The sequence below is a fragment of the Gobius niger genome (assembly GCF_951799975.1).
Source record: "Gobius niger genome assembly, chromosome: 3".
Classification (NCBI taxonomy): domain Eukaryota; kingdom Metazoa; phylum Chordata; class Actinopteri; order Gobiiformes; family Gobiidae; genus Gobius; species Gobius niger.
Genome location: NC_136854.1, coordinates 43,519,426 through 43,541,839, shown reverse-complemented (window position 1 = coordinate 43,541,839; position 22,414 = coordinate 43,519,426). Strand labels below are relative to the sequence as shown.

At 43.5% G+C, this 22,414-nt stretch overlaps 1 protein-coding gene across 1 annotated transcript in view; it reads right to left on the bottom strand.

Annotated features, from left to right (window-relative positions):
* The window catches only part of LOC306961114 (uncharacterized protein), a gene marked incomplete at its 5' end in the record, with an annotated part of 39,174 nt that extends 17,327 nt beyond the window's left edge, over positions 1–21,847 (bottom strand). Inside the window, 5 exons of the mRNA XM_079553730.1 lie at positions 11,687–11,880; positions 13,839–13,895; positions 13,972–14,019; positions 17,340–17,747; positions 21,505–21,847. Coding sequence (XP_079409856.1) covers positions 11,687–11,880; positions 13,839–13,895; positions 13,972–14,019; positions 17,340–17,747; positions 21,505–21,847 — 1,050 coding nt within the window. The remainder of the gene's footprint in view (positions 1–11,686; positions 11,881–13,838; positions 13,896–13,971; positions 14,020–17,339; positions 17,748–21,504) is intronic.
* Between the last annotated feature and the right edge of the window lie 567 nt (positions 21,848–22,414).

Sequence of the window (22,414 nt, the reverse complement as noted above, 5' to 3'; positions counted from 1 at the left end):
TCAGTCATGTGACTTTTTTTGTTATGGCGGCCATTTTGAATACTGAAGTAGAATTATGCTGTACTACAACATGTAACAACATCTCTACTCTGGATGAAAATGAAAGACAGCTGATTGACAGCGACATTTTTATTTACTCGTAATCATTGCTCAAGAAGAAAACAGTAAAAACACGGCCCTAGAGAGTGTTTAAGATGCTAGCATGCTACCGATTAGCATTTAGCTTCAACAGCTCCGCTATGGCCTCTTCAAGAGAAAACCCTGAACCACAAACATCTAGCCTTGGACACAACATGTGACCGAGGTCAGAGCTGAGCTGTTACTGTAGTATTTCCTCAGTGTTCATAGATGTGAGACACACTTGTGTTTATCGCAGTTGTTCTCAACCTGGGCGTCGGGACCCCCAAGGGGGTCGCCGGACAAATTTTGGGGGTCGCCAGATCATATAGATAAAATATACATATTATCATTAGTGTATATTATAATATTTTATTGTCGCATGTGTGTGCTATTTTACCAGAGTGGCATTATATGTTCGTAATTTGATGAATTTTATTTTAACCATTTGTTTTTTTAAGAATTATGTGGGCTAATGTTTCGATGTTCGACCTGGGCGGGGGTCACGAACCCCTTTAACTGTTTAATGGGGGTCGTGGCTCCAAAAGGTTGAGAACCACTGGTTTATCGTGTTGAAGCTATTGACAGTTGCTAACCGGTAGCATGCTAACGTCTTGAGCAGCTTAAACACTGACTCAGACTGAGACTCTGTTGACAAGACAAAGTGTAAAAATCACAGAGAAAGGTTTTCTGTTTCCCCTTTGATGTGTTCATTCAGTCTTCAGAGTCAAGCAGATCTTTAGTAAATCCTGCTGTAGCTCGACAGACGGAGCTGCTGCGTCTGAGCCACATTTGCTGCTTATATCACATAAACGTGCGTCTCTGGGGCCGTGTTTTTACTGTTTTCTTCTTGAGCAATGATTACGAGTCATAAAAATGTCACTGTCAATCAGTCGTCTTTCATTTTCATCCTGAGTACAGATATTGTTACATGTTGTAGTACTGCATAATGCTACTTTGGTATTCAAAATGGCGGCCAAAACTATGCATGATGTCATTGGAAACGCATGTGTGACCTCAATACTTACCAGATTGCTCCTTTGAGTGTGGGAAGCTCTTCAGGCCCTTCTTTTTCTGGGCGGGAACTCGTACCCCTTTTTGTTTGTGTCCCTCCTGTTAATGAAAAACAAACAAAACATTAACATTAAGTACAATGTGAACAGACAGTATTTTAAAGTAATACAATTCATATCTTCAGGGGAACGAGTGTGATCAAAATGAGACGTGTGTTTGTTATGATTGTTTGTTTCACGACCTGTAAAACCACCAAGATTAAAATGATTTTTCAGATCGTAAACCTGAGCGTCTCAGATCTGAAAGCTCACAGCGCACGGACTCACACACACTGCTATTCCAAAGATATTTAGTGTAGAGCAAAAACAGGAGGGCGGGCAGCTACAGTAAAGCCATGAGAGGCTCCAGTCAACCAAGGCGAGTTTAAATTGAATCGAATCGTGATGGATAGATATATTTTAATCAAACACCCAGCATTTCACAATCAAAAAGACTGAATGAATAAATTAACTTGCATTATATCATCTGGAATTTGCTCAGACAAAACAGTAACATCTGATCATTGATTGTTTCTCTCTCTGTTACAACTTCGACTCGCACCCTTCACCTAAGCCACACCTTAATATTCATTAACGTTAAAAATCCCAGACAATTAGTTAACGTTTGCAAAAGTCACTCCCCATGAAGTCAAAATATTAAGTTACATTGACATGAACAAACTCATAATGACGCAGCATTAATCACACGGCTTCTGGTAGGGCTGCTCGATTATTGAAAAAACAATAATCACGATTATTTTTGTCATAATTGAAATCACGATTATTCAAACGATTATTTGTTGCCTTTAAAAAAATCCATCAAAAAAGTGACAAAAATCCATCAAAAAAGTGACAAAAATCCATCAAAAAAGTGACAAAAATCCATCAAAAAAGTGACAAAAATCCAGCAAAAAAAGACAAAAATCCAGCAGAAAAAAGACAAAAAATCCAGCAAAAAAGTGACAAAAATCCAGCAAAAAAGTGACAAAAATCCATTAAAAAAGACAAAAATCCAGCAGAAAAAAGACAAAAATCCAGCAGAAAAAAGACAAAAATCCAGCAAAAAAACAAACAAAAATCCAGCAAAAAAAAGTGACAAAAATCCATAAAAAAACAAACAAAAATCCAGCAGAAAAAGACAAAAATCCAGCAAAAAAGTGACAAAAATCCCAAAATTAAAAATGTGAAAAAAAAAATTGAAAAAAAAAAAAAAACCAAAAAAAATATAAGTTTTTTTGCGATTATGCTAATTTTGTAATCGTTTACTGTTGTAATCGAAATCGTAATCGAATTTCTATTAATTGCACAGCCCTAGCTTCTGGAGGTGATGATGTTTCTGTGAAAAACTGATACTTGCAACCTAAAGCTAGACGATACCGTAACGTTCCCGAAACTAAACAGACAACTTGGCGCCAGGCCAAAGCAAAGAAAACGTGCTAGCAAAAATAAACCTGGAATAAAGTTAACAAACAGATTTTCACCTCTCTCAGAAGATGAGTATAACAAACGGAGAAAATCAGAGAGAGACAGAGAAAAAGAAGTCAAAACAAAGCTCGAGAGGAAAAGTGTGGCAAGTGTCAAGGCCAGAGATATCCTGGTGCTTGGAGACGGAGCCATATCTAATATAAACAATGACAGGATTACTACAAGCAGTTATCCCAGCGCCACAGTTTCTGACATCATAGATGTTCTAAACAAGGAAATCACAAATAACCCTGGGATTGACAAACTTATCATACATGTTGGTGCTGTGGACATAAGAGACGAAGAGTCTGAAGCCCTGAAAGAAAAGTTCAAAACACTTTTTGAGAGACTTGATTGTCTGGATAAAGAGGCAATACAAATGTTCATCAGTGGACCCATCCCAAACATCGACGGAAGAATAAACAAATTCTCCCGGCTGTTTCAGTTGAATACATGGCTGTCCAATGTCTGTGAGTCGAGAGGATTGTATTTCATAGAGAACTTTAATCTGTTCTGGCAACGTGATGACCTGTTTAGAGGAAATGGGCCTCACTTGAGCAGAGGTGGAGTGAGACGACTGACGGAAAATCTCCTCCACGCTCTGCAAAATCAGTGGAGGCCTGAGCTACAAGGGGGAGCCGAAAGGAGCATGAGAAGAGCTCCTGGCTCAGCAGCAAAGGGCTCAACTGCACCACCAATAAATGATACAGTCACAGCTGCGTCATCTGCATCTGCCGTAAAGGACTCAGCTGCAGTAAAGGTTTCAGCCATAGCAGCACCACCTGCACCTACGGACTTAGCCACAGTTAAGGATTCAGCCACAGCAGCACCATCTGCACCTATGGAATCAGCCACAGTTAAGGATTCAGCCACAGCAGCACCATCTGCACCGGTGGACTCCGCTGCAGTTAAGGATTTAGCTGCACCAGCACCACCCGCATCTCCAGAAAGCGTTTCAACAATAGCAGCATCACCACCTGCATCTCCGGGGAAAAGCTCAGCTTCAGCACCACCTGCACCTTTATTAAATTTATCAAATGATTCAGCCGAAGGAGCACTTTCACCTACTCCACCACAGGCCTTGAGCCCGACTACTACATCTACACCCTCCAGAGACTTTTCTGAATTGTTCCCATCCTCAGAGTCACCTATGGGATTTTCCAACCATCTTGAAAACTTGACGTCAAGACCAAGGCTTTCATGCCCAAAGAAGCATCCACAAACCAAGGTCTCCCCAGCTCGGCCCCCACCACCGGCGCCCACAGCTGTTATCTCCAGCAGCTTCACTGCTGCTGTCTAGGACATTAGGGGCCTCTGCGTTGCTACCATACATAGCAAACTCAAAACCAACCAGAGGTCCATAGAGGGAGTGTGTTCTTACAAGACAATTAGTACTGTCAAACAACATAGATTAGATAAGAGAGGGACAGTCAGACCGTCCAATCAAAGAAATCTAATCCATATCCCCTGCAAAAAGATTCCATCCACTCAAACACAGATAAATCTCAAACATGCTGTACTCAATGTCAGATCGCTAAAAAACAAGTCCTTTTTAATAAATAGTTTTATTTCCTCTTATAATCTAGATTTTATGTTTTTAACTGAAACATGGCTAGACAAAAACACTGGTAATGCAGTTTTGATTGAGTGTAGTCCATCTCACTTCAATTTTGTGTCTGAAACACGCCAAAACCAGAGGGGTGGGGGTGTTTGTGCCATATTCAGGGACAATTTACTCCTGCAAAAATTGTCATTTGGGGTTTTTCCAACGTTTGAGTATGTGTCATTCAAAATGGAGATAAAACAATCTCCCATACTTTATATGACTATTTACAAACCACCACAGAACTGTTTTATTGAAGATTTTACTCAATTACTGTCATTTATATGCATTGATTTCGATTGTTTAGTAATTTCAGGTGATTTTAATGTGCATGTGGATGTGACCAACGACAGGCATGCAATAGAACTCGATGCTGTCCTTGAAATGTTTGGTTTAACTCAGCACGTGAGTGAGGCAACTCACAACAAAGGCCACACTCTAGATCTAGTTATTACAAAAGGTGTTAATATATCAAATGTGAATGTTGTTGATGTTGCTTTGTCTGATCATTTTTGTGTCTTCTTTGACCTGTGTGTTACACCGAAACCAGTGGTCGGGCCTGGAGTTATTCAAGGAAGACACATAAATGATACAACAGGGACACAGTTTATGGAGATGATCAGATTTGAAAATGCCCCATGTTCTAATGTTGATAATCTGTTGGACTCCTACACATCAAGGGTCTTAAATGTTTTGGATACTATTGCTCCTGTCAAGGTTAAAATGGTTAACAATAGGCAAAAGGCACCTTGGAGAAGTGAAGATTCGGTCAGGGCACAGAAAAGGGAGTGCCGAAAAGCCGAACGGAAATGGCGCAAGTCAAAGCTCCAGGTTCATTTTGAGGTTTACAAAGAAGTACTTTGTGTGTTCAACCATATTTTGCGTGGAGCAAGGGAGAAGTACTTCTCTAAAATCATCTCAAACTGCAGAAACAATTCTCGCGTTCTGTTTTCCACAGTAAACAGATTAACTAACCCTCCAGTTTCACTGCCCCTAGAACTAATCTCTACATCTAAGTGTAATGAGTTTGCAATATTTTTCTATGACAAAGTCCAAAGCATTAAAAATGCCATAATCTCCACAACACAAATAGAAACTCTGCCACCAGATAAACACCTTGAGCTGACACATTTCACACCTGTTACTGACAAAACAATCGAAGAGGTTATCTCTGGTCTGAGTTCATGTACATGCTGCCTTGATGAATTACCCACTAAATTTCTGAAGTCTGTGCTGACCAGCTTGTTACCACAACTTGCTCAGTTAGTTAACATCTCACTCGAGACTGGAGCATTTCCAAAGGCCTTGAAAACTGCAGTCATCAAGCCTCTTCTAAAGAAGAGCAGCCTTGATGCCAAGGTAATGAACAACTACCGGCCCATATCAAACCTGCCATTCTTAGGAAAAGTCCTAGAGAAAGTAGTATATCAGCAGCTCACTTACTTTCTCCTGTCTAACAATGTGTTTGATACTTTCCAGTCAGGCTTTAGGCCCCACCACAGCACTGAGACAGCTCTGATCAAGGTGACAAATGATATCCGTATGAACACCAACGCAGGTAAGGTCTCAGTTTTAGTTCTGCTGGACCTGAGCGCTGCCTTTGACACAGTGGACCACGGGATCTTACTTCACAGGTTAGAAAACTGGGTGGGAATCTCTGGTAATGCTCTAAACTGGTTTAAGTCCTATCTCGAGGACAGGACGTACTTTGTTGAAATTGGCAACTGTGTCTCAGACAAAATTGCCATGACCTGTGGAGTCCCCCAGGGGTCAATCTTGGGACCTCTCTTATTCAACATGTACATGCTTCCATTGGGTCAGCTAATAAACAGCAACAACGTGTCGTACCACAACTATGCAGATGACACTCAAATCTACGTGTCACTGACGGCTGGTGAACATGGGCCTGTAGATACACTCTGTCACTGCATCCAACAGATCAGTTTGTGGATGCAAAACAACTTTCTCCAACTAAACTCAGACAAAACTGAGATCATTGTTTTTGGCCCACAGGCACAAAGACAAAGTGTTGTCAGTCACCTTGAGTCTCTCTCTCTAAAACCAAAAAATCAGGTTAGAAATCTAGGAGTAATCATGGACTCAGACCTGAACTTAAACAGCCACATCAAAGCAATAACATCAGCAGCTTTTTACCATCTGAAAAACATTGCTAAGATCAGAGGAATAGTGTCAAAACCAGACTTAGAGAGACTTATCCATGCATTTGTCTCCAGCAGATTAGACTACTGTAACGGCCTACTCACTGGCCTCTCTAAACGAGCTATCAGACAGCTACAGTACATCCAGAACGCTGCTGCTCGAGTCCTGACAAGAACCAGGAAATACGACCATATTAGTCCAGTGCTCCAGTCTCTGCACTGGCTTCCTGTCACTCAGAGAATAGACTTTAAAACAGCTCTGCTTGTGTACAAGTCATTTCATGGTTTAGCTCCAAAGTACATCTCTGACATGTTAGAGCCGTATGAACCATCTCGGGCCCTGAGAACCTCAGGGAGGGGCCTCCTGGTGGTTCCCAGAGTCAATAATAAACACGGTGAGGCTGCGTTTCAGTTTCATGCAGCTAAAATCTGGAACAGTCTTCACGAGGATGTGAGACAGGCCTCAACTCTGACAATGTTCAAATCCAGGCTGAAAACAGTTCTGTTTGCCCGTGTATATAACTGAAAGTATTTTATCTGCACTCTCGTCTTTTACTGTAATTGATTAATTTTATATTGATGTCCAGAGGAGAAGGAGCGACAAAAACAGAGGTTAGGTAACTTACTTTTGAACGAGCAAGAAAAATAGTGCTCAAGACAGAGCGAAATAGTGCTCAAGACAGAGCGAAATAGTGCTCAAGACAGAGCGAAATAGTGCTCAAGACAGAGCGAGTCAAAACAAGACTTAAAAATGGTGCTCAAGACAGAGCGAGTCACAACAAGAATTAAAAATAGAGCTCAAGACAGAGCGAAATAGTGCTCAAGACAGAGCGAGTCCAAACACGACTTAAAAATAGTGCTCAAGACAGAGCGAAATAGTGCTCAAGACAGAGCGAGTCAAAACAAGACTTAAAAATAGTGCTCAAGACAGAGCGAAATAGTGCTCAAGACAGAGCAAGTCAAAACAAGACTTAAAAATAGTGCTCAAGACAGAGCGAAATAGTGCTCAAGACAGAGCGAGTCAAAACAAGACTTAAAAATAGTGCTCAAGACAGAGCGAATCAAAACAAGACTTAAAAATGCATATAACTGAAAGTATTTTATCTACACTCTTGCCTCTTACTGTAATTGATTAATTCTATGTTGATGTTTTATTGATTGTATTTGTTTTCTTATATTTATGCAACTGTGAAGCACTTTGAATTGCCTTGTGTATGAATTGTGCTCTACAAATAAACTTGCCTTGCCTTGCCTTGCCTTGCCTTGTTAGACGTAACTGCCCGGCAACACTAAAATAAAACTATGTGCTTTGGTGACGAGTGGAATACATTTACTACCTTTCTCTGACACTTTCCTCCCTCCTGCCGCTCTCCTGGATGTTCTAACAACAGCCTACAGCATTGTGTGGTTTGAAACATGTTTGTAATGCAGTGCGTTCCTCATTGTGTCCATGTTTTCAGAAGTTTATTGAGGCGCATAGTTCCTCTGATCTGAATGCCTGGGCTCAAGGAAAGGCATTTCTGTTTCAGTGATGTCTTTATGATGGAGTAACGGTGGTTATGTTGCTCCAAATCCGATGATCTGGGTCCTTCTTTTCTCCAGCGTTGTTCTCCTGGACTCTTTCCTCCTCACGCCACGTTCACCTGCACCTGGACCTGCGAAAATCCACTGTTACCACGGAGATCCGCCATCTTTGCAGCTGTTAGCAGACATTTTCCATAGACTAGCATGAGCCGTTAGCTGCTGAGTCACTCTTGGTAAACACATCGAACTCACTGTCGTCTCTGATGTGAACAGTAACTCCAGTATTTTACCTTTTCAAATCTCCATTAGTTTATTATCGCTGCTAATCCCATGATGCTTAGCGGTATGACATCACAGTCCTGAACTCTATCCTCTGTAATAAACAGCACCGGCCGCGGGATCTGCGTTAGGTGTGTAGCCGCTAGCCGGCCATAGCATTTCAGTTAAATATTTCACTTTACGTCCAAAGAATTTCTTTACTCTTCACAGCGTTACGTACCTCTCGAAGTCTCGGCGTGGCCAGGGCAGAACCGGCCAATGCACACGTCTGTTTTCTCACTTGTCTTCTTCCCACGAGTGCAAATTTCATCTTCTTCTTCTTCTTCTTGTATTCGGTGATTGGCAAAAAGGTGCATTACCGCTTCTGCTCTGGAGGATTTTCTGTCTTCTTGGAAATCATGTATGTTTATGGGATTATTATGATTATTACTTATCTTATTTTTTTCACAGGGCACATTGTTATTTTTTTACTGCAATGTACAAATACAAACAAGGTATGTTAAGTGTATATTGTCAGAGTCAGTAGCAAAAAAATGAAAATAATAGTAACAAAAATATGAAGTTAGGGCAGCATGAAAAGCATCAGAAAAAACAAACAAAATCTATAAAAAAACTTTGAAGAATATTTGCAATTGTTTTGTTCAGTTTGACTGGACATCGATACCGGGCAAACGAGCAATCGCTGTGATTTTCTCAATTTTTTACAAGAAACTGAAATAGGACTGAGGTGTGATATTAAATCGTGTCATATTGAGACTCATTCGTGAGCTTGCACTTCTCTCATGTTTCTTTTTGCTGAGACGCTATAAAAGAGACATCTGTAAGAGAATCTGAGAAGTCAAAGAGTGAGTGAGAAATATGCATGGTTCTGTCTCTCACTGCTGAGACAGAAGTCAGACAGTTCCTCCAGGTGAGGAGATCAAATTACGACATATTTGAAATCGGCACAACGGGTCTCAGTTTAGCTGAGATCAAGAAAAGAGAGAGACTCACTGTGAGAGGATTTAGAGAACTCACACGAGGCTCACTGTGAGACTTATTTTTCAGGAGAGAAATTTGAGAAGAATGAGAAACTGACTTTGGTCTCGACTGGTGCTCATTTATATCTACGAGATGTAAATGTGACATAAAGGAGACCTCATCTTCTGTTTTGAACCGAGCAGATGTGATTCCCTGTAATTTAATGCATTTTAGATTAAACTACACAGTTATAAGTTATATACTGTCCCACTGTGTACCATGAGTGAGTTAGAGTTGTATTGTGTCACCAATGAAACATAAATACTTTATTTTCATACAAATATAATATGACAAAAATCACTAGGAAAAATAAAACAACACTGGTCCTCTGCTGCCTGAGCCCCTGGTCCTCTGCTGCCTGAGCCCCTGGTCCCCTGCAGCCTGAGCCCCTGGTCCTCTGCTGCCTGAGCCCCTGGTCCTCTGCTGCCTGAGCCCCTGGTCCCCTGGTCCTCTGCTGCCTGAGCCCCTGGTCCCCTGGTCCTCTGCTGCCTGAGCCACTGGTCCCCTGCTGCCTGAGCCCCTGGTCCTCTGCTGCCTGAGCCCCTGGTCCTCTGCTGCCTGAGCCCCTGGTCCTCTGCAGCCTGGTCCCCTGGTCCCCTGCTGCCTGAGCCCCTGGTCCTCTGCTGCCTGAGCCCCTGGTCCCCTGCTGCCTGAGCCCCTGGTCCTCTGCAGCCTGGTCCCCTGGTCCCCTGCTGCCTGAGCCCCTGGTCCCCTGCTGCCTGAGCCCCTGGTCCTCTGCTGCCTGAGCCCCTGGTCCTCTGCTGCCTGAGCCCCTGGTCCTCTGCTGCCTGAGCCCTGAGCCCCTGGTCCTCTGCTGCCTGAGCCCCTGAGCCCCTGGTCCTCTGCTGCCTGAGCCCCTGGTCCTCTGCTGCCTGAGCCCCTGGTCCTCTGCTGCCTGAGCCCCTGGTCCTCTGCTGCCTGAGCCCCTGGTCCTCTGCTGCCTGAGCCCCTGGTCCTCTGCTGCCTGAGCCCCTGGTCTGCCTGGTCCCCTGGTCCTCTGCTGCCTGAGCCCCTGGTCCCCTGCTGCCTGAGCCCCTGGTCCTCTGCTGCCTGAGCCCCTGGTCCCCTGCTGCCTGAGCCCCTGGTCCCCTGCTGCCTGAGCCCCTGGTCCTCTGCTGCCTGAGCCCCTGGTCCTCTGCTGCCTGAGCCCCTGGTCCTCTGCTGCCTGAGCCCCTGGTCTGCCTGAGCCCCTGGTCCTCTGCTGCCTGAGCCCCTGGTCCCCTGCTGCCTGAGCCCCTGGTCCTCTGCTGCCTGAGCCCCTGAGCCCCTGGTCCCTGCTGCCTGAGCCCCTGGTCCTCTGCTGCCTGAGCCCCTGGTCCTCTGCTGCCTGAGCCCCTGGTCCTCTGCTGCCTGAGCCCCTGGTCCTCTGCAGTTTGTCCTCTCACAGACACTGGGCCGTGACACAGGCTGCAGATGAAACTTAAGTCTAAAACATCTGTTAGGACGTCTAGCCTGATGTTCCACAGTGTATGTGATGATTCTATAGTGGCTCATTTACCTGAAATACAGCGCTACACGCTAGTGAATGCACAAACATATGTGTTTATCTCATCAGCTCTGTCAGTCCGTGTTGGGCCTTCATGAGACGGATTTTCAAAAACTAAAGACTGACCAAAACCTCGGGATGTGGAGCCTCGTTATAGCATCTACAAAGTTCATACAATCATTATTTACTCTGTATGTGCTGTTGAAGACAGCAAAGTTTAAAGGACAGAGCAGAGTAGAGGTGCTTGAGCCCGAACACAGGCCGAGTCTCGCCCCTGGTGGAAAGTAAAGACGCTAATCTGACCACTCATAAACATCAACTTCTTTTTCACATAAAAAGTTGCAGAATGCAGCTTTAAAGCAGTACTAAGTAACGTGTTTACCTTAATAAATCCTCCCCTTTCATCTCCCTCTGGTGTCTCTGGCCAGAAAACCATGTTTGCAACTTGTCTGCCACCGGTGCAGAGAAAGCAATACACACTAATGGAATCACGAAGAAGAAGCTAACATGCTAACGGGCAAAGCTAACTGTGGGCTAGCGTCACTTTAAACAATATTTACAGCCAAGTTTGAGTGAAAAAAAATATTTCCATTGTATAATTGGATGCACAGTAACCCTCTCTGCCTTCGCCTTTCCTCCAAGACAATTAATAAGTTAAAAAATCGTAACTTGCTACTACACCTGCAGTTGCGCTTATGGCCTCTAGGGGGAAGAGTTACTTAGTACTGCTTTAAATAAATCTAAAATTAATTTTGTCACTTCTCCTTACATTAATACTATTTAATATAATAATATTAATCATATCTTCTCCATATGGACAAAGCACAGATCAGTGCAATGATATGAAGTTCATTCAAATGTTTTTAGACACGTCTTTTCATTTGTACTTGTTTTAGTAAAATCATGACTTTGACTGAAACACTAATGAATGAATCCTCTCCCTCATCTTTTCAGTCTGTGGTGCAGGGTTTTGGGTAAGTACCAGTTTGGTCCTGTAGTCCTGGTCCTGCAGCCGGACCTCCATCCCCGTCAGGCCCTGGTGGTCTCTGATGGGCAGGTCCTTGTAGTCCAGGCTGCACTCCGGAGTCTGCAGCTGAGAGGTCGACAGCAGAGAGAAGATCTGACCCTGCTGCTGCAACAGGACGTCCTGCTTCGCCAGCATCTCGTGCATCAGAGCTGGAACACAACAAAAGATTATCGTTCCTTTATGCTTTTATTTAACGGGACACTGAGATTGTAGCGCTGTTTCAATGAGCTTCTGCAATGTCGAAAGAGCCAGTGTTGCATTAATGTTTCACCAAGATCTTGTATTGATGATGGGAGAGTGTGACCATCGTGCAAACACTTCTCCAGCACATCCCAAAGATTCTCAATGGGATTGTAAGGATTATAACGAAATCTGAACAAGCCTCTGACTCATGCTTTGCTCACACGCTACACAACAAGAAGACCATGTCATTGAGATGAGCTGATAGACAATGGTCCACACCATAATCATTCTGAACAAAACGTGAAGTACAGATAATATACAAACACATAGACACAAACATCTGCTGCGTAGAGAAGTGCAAGACTAGGATAAAAGGAGACTGTCAACGGAGGTCTGGACTTCACTTCTTCTCTTTCTCTGAAGTCACCAGCTGGTTATACTGTTTTGTAACGAGGAACAACGGCAATAAAGGCCTTATCTTTGAGACGACTTCTATCTCCAGTGTATGCTTTGGCTATATCCAAATAACTGTTCTCGCGTGATACAAAAGAACCAGATCCTAACAATTGGTGCCGATCTGGACCCAATCCATCTCACGCTCCCTGAACCACTCTTTACAACGTGAGCCTGATCAATCCGGCCATTGTCCTGTTTTCTTTTGCTTGTTTTGGACGTGGATCTTCTGCTTCAACAATATCAAAAAAAGAAGAACGAAGAAGAGACGACTTCAAATAAGAGCAATGTTTGAACCTTTACCCTTTGTTCGTGCCACTAAAAATAGATCATGAGAGTTAAATCCATGTGATGAGTTTTGGTCCGGCAGATGTTTTACTGGTTCACAGAGTAATGAGCCACTTGGATGATGCTCTCTCGCCACGCAGGCCTTGGACTGGAGGGTTTTGATAATGTCACAGCAAAAAGTGAAGTTACTTCACAATGCAGTTATGAGACATCTGCAACACAGCTTCATAAACGGCTGACACATGTTTTGATCGTCTCACCGGCCTCTCCATCGTCGCTGGTTATAAAAGTTAATTCACTTTGATTCTGGCGAAGGTTCACAAACATCCATCAGAGACAGTCACAGAAAAACACTATAGGCTGAAATTCCAACTTAAAGCGAGTGGCCTCTTCTTTGGCAGGTTGAATAAAGTCTTACCCAAACATGCTTTTCTCCGACATTATCGTTAGGTAAGAAAAAAGAACAGGCGTGTCCAGAGTAGGTTAGAAAGAGCTCCTTCTTCACAGACATCTGTTCAGACGCTCAGGGGTTGTGTTTGTTTTCTCCGCAGGGGCAGCGCAGAAAAGCGCAGAAAGATATAATCGATATAGATTTTCATCAACAAAACTGCATTCTTTTGATTATGATTTCATTTTTCTGGAAAATGCTTAGTTTTCATCTAAGTATCGTATCGATATCGAGATATGAAATTTTGTCCACATCGTTCAGCCCTAATAGACGGTTTAACAGAAAAAATGAAAAAGCAGTTTTACATATTGAAATCAGCCAGTAAGGCATTACATTACAGACGTCGAGCACTTCTGTTCTTTTCTGACGCCATGATAAGAAGTCTCCGAATTGGGCTGTCAGTTATGAAGGAGTTAGGGAAAGGAACGAGCTACAGTGAGCCACCGTGAGCCACCGTGAGCTACTGTGAGCTACTGTTAGCTACTGTTAGCTACTGTGAGCTACTCAGTGGTTTTCCAGCAGAGGGCGGAGCAGCCGCTCAGGGAGCAGGATTCAGGAGGATTGAAGCCACAAACCACTCTGGGGGTGTTTTTGATAAGAAATAGCATAACAACATGGCTAAAAGCTCCAAAAAGTCAACTTTGCACGATATAGGACCTTTAAACTCACTGTATTATCCGTCATCAGCCTGATATCGTTGAGTTTTCCTGTAAAACGAATCAAAACCCGACTTACCCACTGTGTCCGTCGACTGCGGCGGCTGCGACAGGAGGCTGATCCACGACGGCGAAGCTTAAAAACAAGCAGATACATTTAAAATCATTGTAAACAAACACTGAAGTTATGGTGGAGCAGTAAATGAACTCACGGGCGTGTGCGGACGTCTGAGCCAGCGCGGCGTCTGTGAGGCCCGAGTCTAGGCGAGAACAGACGCGTTTGAGAAGTTCAGGTCAGAATCTCCTTCAGATGCAAGTGATATTTTGGTAATTACAGGATTATAACTGCGGCGATCGTCAAAAACTGGCTTGAATAACGAGCTGACGATTTTTTACATTAAATTTACACAAAAAACTGTTTCTTTCTCATCATATTGAAAAACTAAATCAAACACTCGACTTAAGTGGAAGTAAAAACTAAAAATCATGACTAAAACGTAATGTACCAAGTTACTGTTTGGTTTGTTTTATGCAGTGTTAGCAAAAATAGAGTAAAATTAGAACATGAACACCACCTAAGGCTTTGTCATAAACATCTTTATTGGATGGGGTCAGGAGTACAGCATTTATTTATCAAAGTTCAAAAAAAAAGTCTCAAAAATGTAAATTTCTGACAACGTTCAACACAAGAAGCTAAGTCATTTTTCCTCGATGAAAAACAGGGAAACGAGTTATCAAAAATAGATTAAAAATGCAATCAGCAATTTGTATGAAAAAAGCCGTCCACACACTCTGTATCCTGCCTCTGTGGGGTTATCTGCATCAAACCTGCAAACCCGGTGGTTAAAAAACGTCTAAAAACATTTTAAAAAAAATCTGGGTTAATACAGGCAGAGGCAAGTCAATTTTAATGCTTTTTAATCCCCAAAGACTCTGTTTTAGCCTCTTAATGCCCACCAGTTATTATCCAGGGCCCTTCGCAGATTGGTAAGAGGTACCGTGAGCCACCGTGAGCTACTGTGAGCTACTGTGAGCTACTGTGAGCCACCGTGAGCTACTGTGAGCTACTGTGAGCTACCGTGAGCTACTGTGAGCCACCGTGAGCTACTGTTAGCTACTGTGAGCTACTGTGAGCCACCGTGAGCTACTGTGAGCCACCGTGAGCTACTGTGAGCTACTGTGAGCTACCGTGAGCTACTGTGAGCCACCGTGAGCTACTGTGAGCTACTGTGAGCTACCGTGAGCTACTGTGAGCTACTGTGAGCTACCGTGAGCTACTGTGAGCCACCGTGAGCTACTGTTAGCTACTGTGAGCCACCGTGAGCTACTGTGAGCCACCGTGAGCTACCGTGAGCTACTGTGAGCTACTGTGAGCTACTGTGAGCCACTGTTAGCCACCGTGAGCTACTGTGAGCCACTGTGAGCTACTGTGAGCTACTGTGAGCCACCGTGAGCTACTGTGAGCCACCGTGAGCTACTGTGAGCTACTGTGAGCTACCGTGAGCTACTGTGAGCCACCGTGAGCTACTGTTAGCTACTGTGAGCCACCGTGAGCTACTGTGAGCTACCGTGAGCTACTGTGAGCTACCGTGAGCTACTGTGAGCTACTGTGAGCTACTGTGAGCTACTGTGAGCCACCGTGAGCTACTGTTAGCTACTGTGAGCCACCGTGAGCTACTGTGAGCTACTGTGAGCCACCGTGAGCTACTGTGAGCTACCGTGAGCCACCGTGAGCTACTGTGAGCCACTGTGAGCTACTGTGAGCTATTGTGAGCTACTGTGAGCCACCGTGAGCTACCGTGAGCTACCGTGAGCTACCGTGAGCTACTGTGAGCTACTGTGAGCTACTGTGAGCTATTGTGAGCTACTGTGAGCCACCGTGAGCTACCGTGAGCTACTGTGAGCTACTGTGAGCCACTGTGAGCCACCGTGAGCCACTGTGAGCCACTGTGAGCTACCGTGAGCTACCGTGAGCTACTGTGAGCTACCGTGAGCTACCGTGAGCTACTGTGAGCTACTGTGAGCTACTGTGAGCTACTGTGAGCTACCGTGAGCTACCGTGAGCTACTGTGAGCCACTGTGAGCTACCGTGAGCTACCGTTAGCCACTGTGAGCTACCGTGAGCTACTGTGAGCTACTGTGAGCCACCGTGAGCCACTGTGAGCCACCGTGAGCTACTGTGAGCAACCGTTAGCTACCGTGAGCTAATGTGAGCTAATGTGAGCCACCGTGAGCTACTGTGAGCTACTGTGAGCTACTGTGAGCCACCGTGAGCTACTGTGAGCTACTGTGAGCTACTGTGAGCTACTGTGAGCTACTGTGAGCTACTGTGAGCTACTGTGAGCTACTGTGAGCTACTGTGAGCTACTGTGAGCTACTGTGAGCTATTGTGAGCTACTGTGAGCTACCGTGAGCTACCGTGAGCTACCGTGAGCCACCGTGAGCTACCGTGAGCCACCGTGAGCTACCGTGAGCTACCGTGAGCTACCGTGAGCTACCGTGAGCTACCGTGAGCCACAGTGAGCTACTGTGAGCTACTGTGAGCTACTGTGAGCTACTGTGAGCTACTGTGAGCTATTGTGAGCTACTGTGAGCTACTGTGAGCTACTGTGAGCTACTGTGAGCTATTGTGAGCTACTGTGAGCTACTGTGAGCTATTGTGAGCTACTGTGAGCTACTGTGAGCTACTGTGAGCCACTGTGAGCTACTGTGAGCTACTGTGAGCTACCGTGAGCTATTGTGAGCTACTGTGAGCTACTGTGAGCTACTGTGAGCTACTGTGAGCTATTGTGAGCTACTGTGAGCTACTGTGAGCTACTGTGAGCCACTGTGAGCTACTGTGAGCTACTGTTAGCCACTGTGAGCTACTGTGAGCCACCGTGAGGTACAGTGAGCCACCGTTAGCCACCGTGAGCTACTGTGAGCTACCGTGAGCCACTGTGAGCTACTGTGAGCTACTGTGAGCTACCGTGAGCTACTGTGAGCCACTGTGAGCTACCGTGAGCTACCGTGAGCCACTGTGAGCTACTGTGAGCTACCGTGAGCCACTGTGAGCTACTGTGAGCTACTGTGAGCTACTGTGAGCTACTGTGAGCTACTGTGAGCTACTGTGAGCTACTGTGAGCTACCGTGAGCCACTGTTAGCCACCGTTAGCCACCGTGAGCCACCGTGAGCCACCGTTAGCCACTGTTAGCCACCGTTAGCCACCGTGAGCCACCGTGAGCCACCGTTAGCCACTGTGAGCCACCATTAGCTACAGTGCCGTGTGCAGCTTCATGTGCCTCTGCAGGGACTTCTTCATCCCGAAGTCCCTCAGGCAGACGGGGCAGGTGAACGGCTTGGCCCCGGTGTGCGTGCTCATGTGGATGGCGCAGTCGGTTTTCTGGGCGAAGGCTTTCTCGCACAGCGGGCAGATGTACGGCCGCTCCCGCCGGTGCACGGCCGCGATGTGCCGCTCCAGGTTGAGCAGCGTGACGCCGCACTCCGGGCACCGCGCCGGTTTACGCCTGTACTGTGAAGGATCGTCCCGCGCCAGACCCTCCCCGCAGAGCGAATAGCTGAATGGGTTTACGGCCGTACCACAGATGGCTCCGCTTTGCATGTACGCCTCGAGCTCCTCCTCCCGCTCCCGCTTTACAGTCACCACACTGTCATTCAGTTCGTGCTGCCGCTTCCGGTGTTTCCGGCGCTTGCGGCTCGGGCTGCCTTTGCCGGGAGCCGCGCCGGACTCTCCGTCGTTATTCCGAGCAGCGTCCCAGTCTTGCGAATCGTCAGTGTCCGACCCGCTGGGAGGCTTTTGGTTGCAAACTGGACGTGACTCCGAGCTGCAGCCCGGCCCCTCCGCTCCTTTTCTGTTCTCCTCAGAAGCTTTGTCTTGAAGGAGAGAAAGTTTGTTGGTGTTATCTTCAGATTGCGAAGGACTGAAAGGGAGATGGATCTGTTCGTCCTCAGCATGATCGGTGTTAGCCTCGAATGGAGTCCGGACACCTGCGGAAAGAAGGAAACGTTATGTTAGGGCTGCTCGATTATTGAAAAAATAATAATCACGATTATTTTTGTCATAATTGAAATCACGATTATTCAAACGATTATTTGTTGCCTTTAAAAAAATCCATCAAAAAAAAGACAAAAATCCATCAAAAAAATGACAAAAATACATTAAAAAAAAAGATAAAATACATTAAAAAAAAATGACAAAAATACATCAAAAAATGACAAAAAAAAACATTTAAAAAATGACAAAAATCCATTTAAAAAAATGACAAAAAAACATAAAAAAAATGACAAAAATCCATCAAAAAAGTGACAAAACTCCATCAAAAAAATGACAAAAATACATCAAAAAAAAGATAAAATACATTAAAAAAAATGACAAAAATACATCAAAAAATGACAAAAAAAACATTTAAAAAATGACAAAAATCCATTAAAAAAAATGACAAAAAAACATTAAAAAAAATGACAAAAATCCATCAAAAAAGTGACAAAACTCCATTAAAAAAGACAAAAATCCTGCAAAAAAAGTGACAAAAATCCATCAAAAAAAGACAAAAATCCATTAAAAAAAAAAGACAAAAATCCATCAAAAAAAAGACAAAAATCCGTCAAAAAGACAAAAATCCAGCAAAAATAGTGACAAAAATCCAGCAGAAAAAAGAATAAAAATCCAGCAGAAAAAAGACAAAAATCCAGCAAAAAAGTGACAAAAATCCATCAAAAAAGTGACAAAAATCCATAAATTGAAAAAATAAAATTTGAAAAAAAAAATTGAACAAAAAAAAAAATTTGAAAAAAAATTGAAAAATTGAATAAGAAAAGAATTATAATCGATTTTTTGCGATTATGCTAATTTTGTAATCGTTTACTGTTGTAATCGAAATCGTAATCGAATTTCGATTAATTGCACAGCCCTACGTTATGTAAATAAGGCTGTAGAGAATCAGGTCCACACCAGCGAGTTGGTGTCTTTGTTTTTTCATCCAAAATGCACGAGGCTCGTCTAAAGGGTATGACTCAACCAGTGTGACCATAGCACGACAAATCAAGACTCAAATAATAATTCATTCCGATCCATGACACCTTTAAGAAGGAGAACTACCCCAGGTCCTTCATCCATACCTCATACATCATGTGCAATAACTACTATGCAAAACCACGTGCAATAACCTCTGTATCAGCGTCACTTCATCAACCACCTGCCCTATGACACGTAAGATACTGTACATAGCAGTGGTTTTATGTGGTATTCTGCAAAATTGACTTTTTCAAACTTTCCATCATGTTATTCTGTCATTCCCTCATTAAAAACATGGCTGAAGTGTTGCCTTGGCACATTCACGTATTTCTGAGTCATCTGTAAAAACTCTGATGGCGGCCATTTTAGGGATAGGTTTGCCTGAGTCCTCCTAGGAACGCCCCCACCTCCTGGAGACGCCTCCGAGCTTTGGTCACCAGCCGAGTAACCAACCACTGCTCCTCAGCAGAACCCCCTCCCCACTGATGCCACAGACAGCGTGTGGAGGGGGCGTGTCTAAAGGCTCAGAGGTTCTTAACCTCTTAACTCCCGCCTGAACTGAGAGGATCTTTTTCCTCACGTCAACAGATTTTTTTCCCATCATTTTGTTTGTAGGGTATTCAACTCATTTTTGCAACTTTTTTGTAATTTTTTCTTCAATTTTTTTTTATACATTTTTTGTCTTTTTTTGTGGGTCATTTTTTGTAATTTTTTGGTCAATTTTTTGTCAATTTTTTTTATCAATTTCTTGTGACATTTTTGCCACTTTTTCATAAATTTTTCGTCACTTTTTTGTCACATTTCCATCATTGTTTTCGTCTCAGTTTTGTTGCTATTTTCACAGCTTTTTTCCAGAAGCTTTTGGACTGGGTTAAAGCCAAACTGGAGAAAATGTGCTCGGTTCAGGTGAGAGGTCAGAGGTTCTTAAAGAGACAGAGGCCTATTTCAAGACATTCACTACAGCCATTTTGTGAGAGACATTTTATACAAGGCAGTTATTCTAATTTACTGCATTTACAGACCAACAGGAGGTTTGTCATCATTGTAGTGTGATATAGACTGGTGCTATGGGACTGACAAAAGCAGAATACCCCCTCTTTAATTTATTCAACAACAGTTTTTGAGCAAAAGACAATATTTTACATTGTTTTACAAGTCTAGTATTTGTTATTTATTTGTTTATTTGGTCGGGACGGTGCATGTTAATGAACATACGTAGCCGGATTGTAGCCTTTGACTCATTTCCATCTGTCGTCCAAACTCGCACTCTCAACACTCTCGTTCATCCAGGCCTTTTCGGTCACGCCTCGTCCTCCCAGGTTGATGTGAGTTGAGAATCACTGAACTAGTTTGACCTTTAAAGGAATAGGCCAGCGTTTTTACATACTGAGATATGTTCTTACCTAACCTTAGCCGAGTAAATATATCCCTGTCTGGTCTTTGTCCGTGCGCTCCTAAAGACTTCCCCCGCTCACTTCCGTCAATAACCTTTAGGAGTTACTGCGCGGACGTTTTGCTCCTGTATCATTACGCCTCACAATATAGTTCCCCTTTTTATTTGCTTATAAAATCGACACGTTACATTTCTGTGTAAATATACTTCACATGAAAACACTTCACGTAACTTTATTTAAATAGGGAACACGTGGAAGAGCTTGGTAGCTTCTATCGTGAGCTTTTTCGGAGCTATATGACATGTGGGAGAGGCTGCGTATGTGTGAGCGCACGGACAAAGACCAGACGGGGAGTGTTCATTTTGACAACATATTTTAATTTAGTTTTAGTCTTAGTCTTTTGACTAAAATGTAATTTAATTTTAGTCGAGATTTAGTCAAAAAAATCTTTTCAATTTTGGTCTAGTTTTAGTCTCATGTGAAACTTTTAATTTAGTTTTAATTTTAGTCACAAAAATATCACTTTGACTAAAATTAAGACTAAATATTTTAGTCGACGAAATTAACACTGGAGACGGGGATATATTAACTCGACTAAGGTTAGGTAAGAACATATCTCAGTATGTAAAAACGGGGGCCTGTTCCTTTAATTTATATAGTTGGGATGGAAAACCGCTGCGTTTGGGAAACACCAAGAAGCCTGGGTGAGTGAGTGAGTGAGGGAGTGATTGAACTTTAAGCCTCACATGAACCGATTTACTCCAGTTTGGCTTTACCCAAATCTAAAAGCGTGTGCGTCAAAATATCAACAAAAACGACGACAAAAAAGTGACAAAAAACAACCAAAAAATGACAAAAAATTTGACAAGAATTTGACAAAAAAATGACAAAATTTACAAAAAAGTGACAAAAAACTACTAAAAAATTGACAAAAATGAGTGAGTGAGTGAGTGAGTGAGTGGGAGGGTCCGATGGCACAGACTGATAGCCCCCGCTTTCGCCCGTCTACCCCAGGGCAGCTGTGGCAACAATAGTACCTTAACCCTAACCGCGTATGGAGTGAACGGATAATGCACAAAATAGAAAAGCAACTCACTCAATATTTTTAGGATATTATTATTGTTGTTATGAGTTATTTTTAGGCCACGTGGAGCTTTTGTCACAAAGATTTCCTCACAATGGAAATGCTGAATGTGAGAGTACAAGATGTCAGTGCAAATCCAGAAGAATGTGTCCCTGATTTGCACAGAACAGAACAATGATGATGATCCAAACCTCTCGGCTGTTTTCATTCATAAAACCCCGCTCGTGTGGCGCCGTTCCCCCGCCGCTGTACCTTCTTTGTGCCGCGCGTCCTTTCGCTCCCGGACTTTGGCCCATTTCAGGCGCAGAACCTCCTCCTCGTATTCCGCAAACGCGTCTTCGATCAGCGCAAAGATCTCGTCCGCCGCCGCCACGAGCCGCTGCGTCACCAGGTCCCGCAGCGCCTGCTTTTTGGACATGTTCACGCGGCGCGTTTGTGGCGTTAGCTCCGAGAACCGAGTCCCCCGAGAACGACCCCGGAACAACAACAGAGTGACGTCATCCGCAGAGGTCAGGCGCGCGAGGGTCAGCGCCGCCTGCTGTTCGGGAGGACGCGGCGCAGGAAGAAGAGACGCGAGAAGGTGGTGTTCATTCATCTGCAATCTTTAAGCCTCACATGAACCGATTTACTCCAGTTTGGATTTACCCAAATCTAAAAGCGTGAGCGTCAAAATATCAACAAAAACGACAAAAAAGTGTCAAAAAAAAAAAAAGAGACAAAAATGTGAAAAAAAATGTCACAAAAAAACAGACAAAAATGTGAAAAAATACGACAAACAAGTGACGAAAAAGTGACAAAAACGCGACAAAAAAACAACAAAAAAATGACAAAAAATTGATAAAAATGTGACAAAAAATTGACAAAAAAGTGGCAAAAATGTGACAAGAATGTGATGAAAAAATGACAAAAAATGTTCAAAAAAGTGACAAAAAAACAACAAAAAATTGACAAAAAAGCGACAAAAACACAACTAAAAAATGACCAAAAAAATGACAAAAAATGGACAAAAAAATGTCACAAAAAACAGACAAAAATGTGAAAAAATACGACAAACAAGTGACGAAAAAGTGACAAAAACGCGACAAAAAAACAACAAAAAAATCACAAAAAAGTGATAAAAATGTGACAAAAAATTGACAAAAAAGTGACAAAAAACATCTAA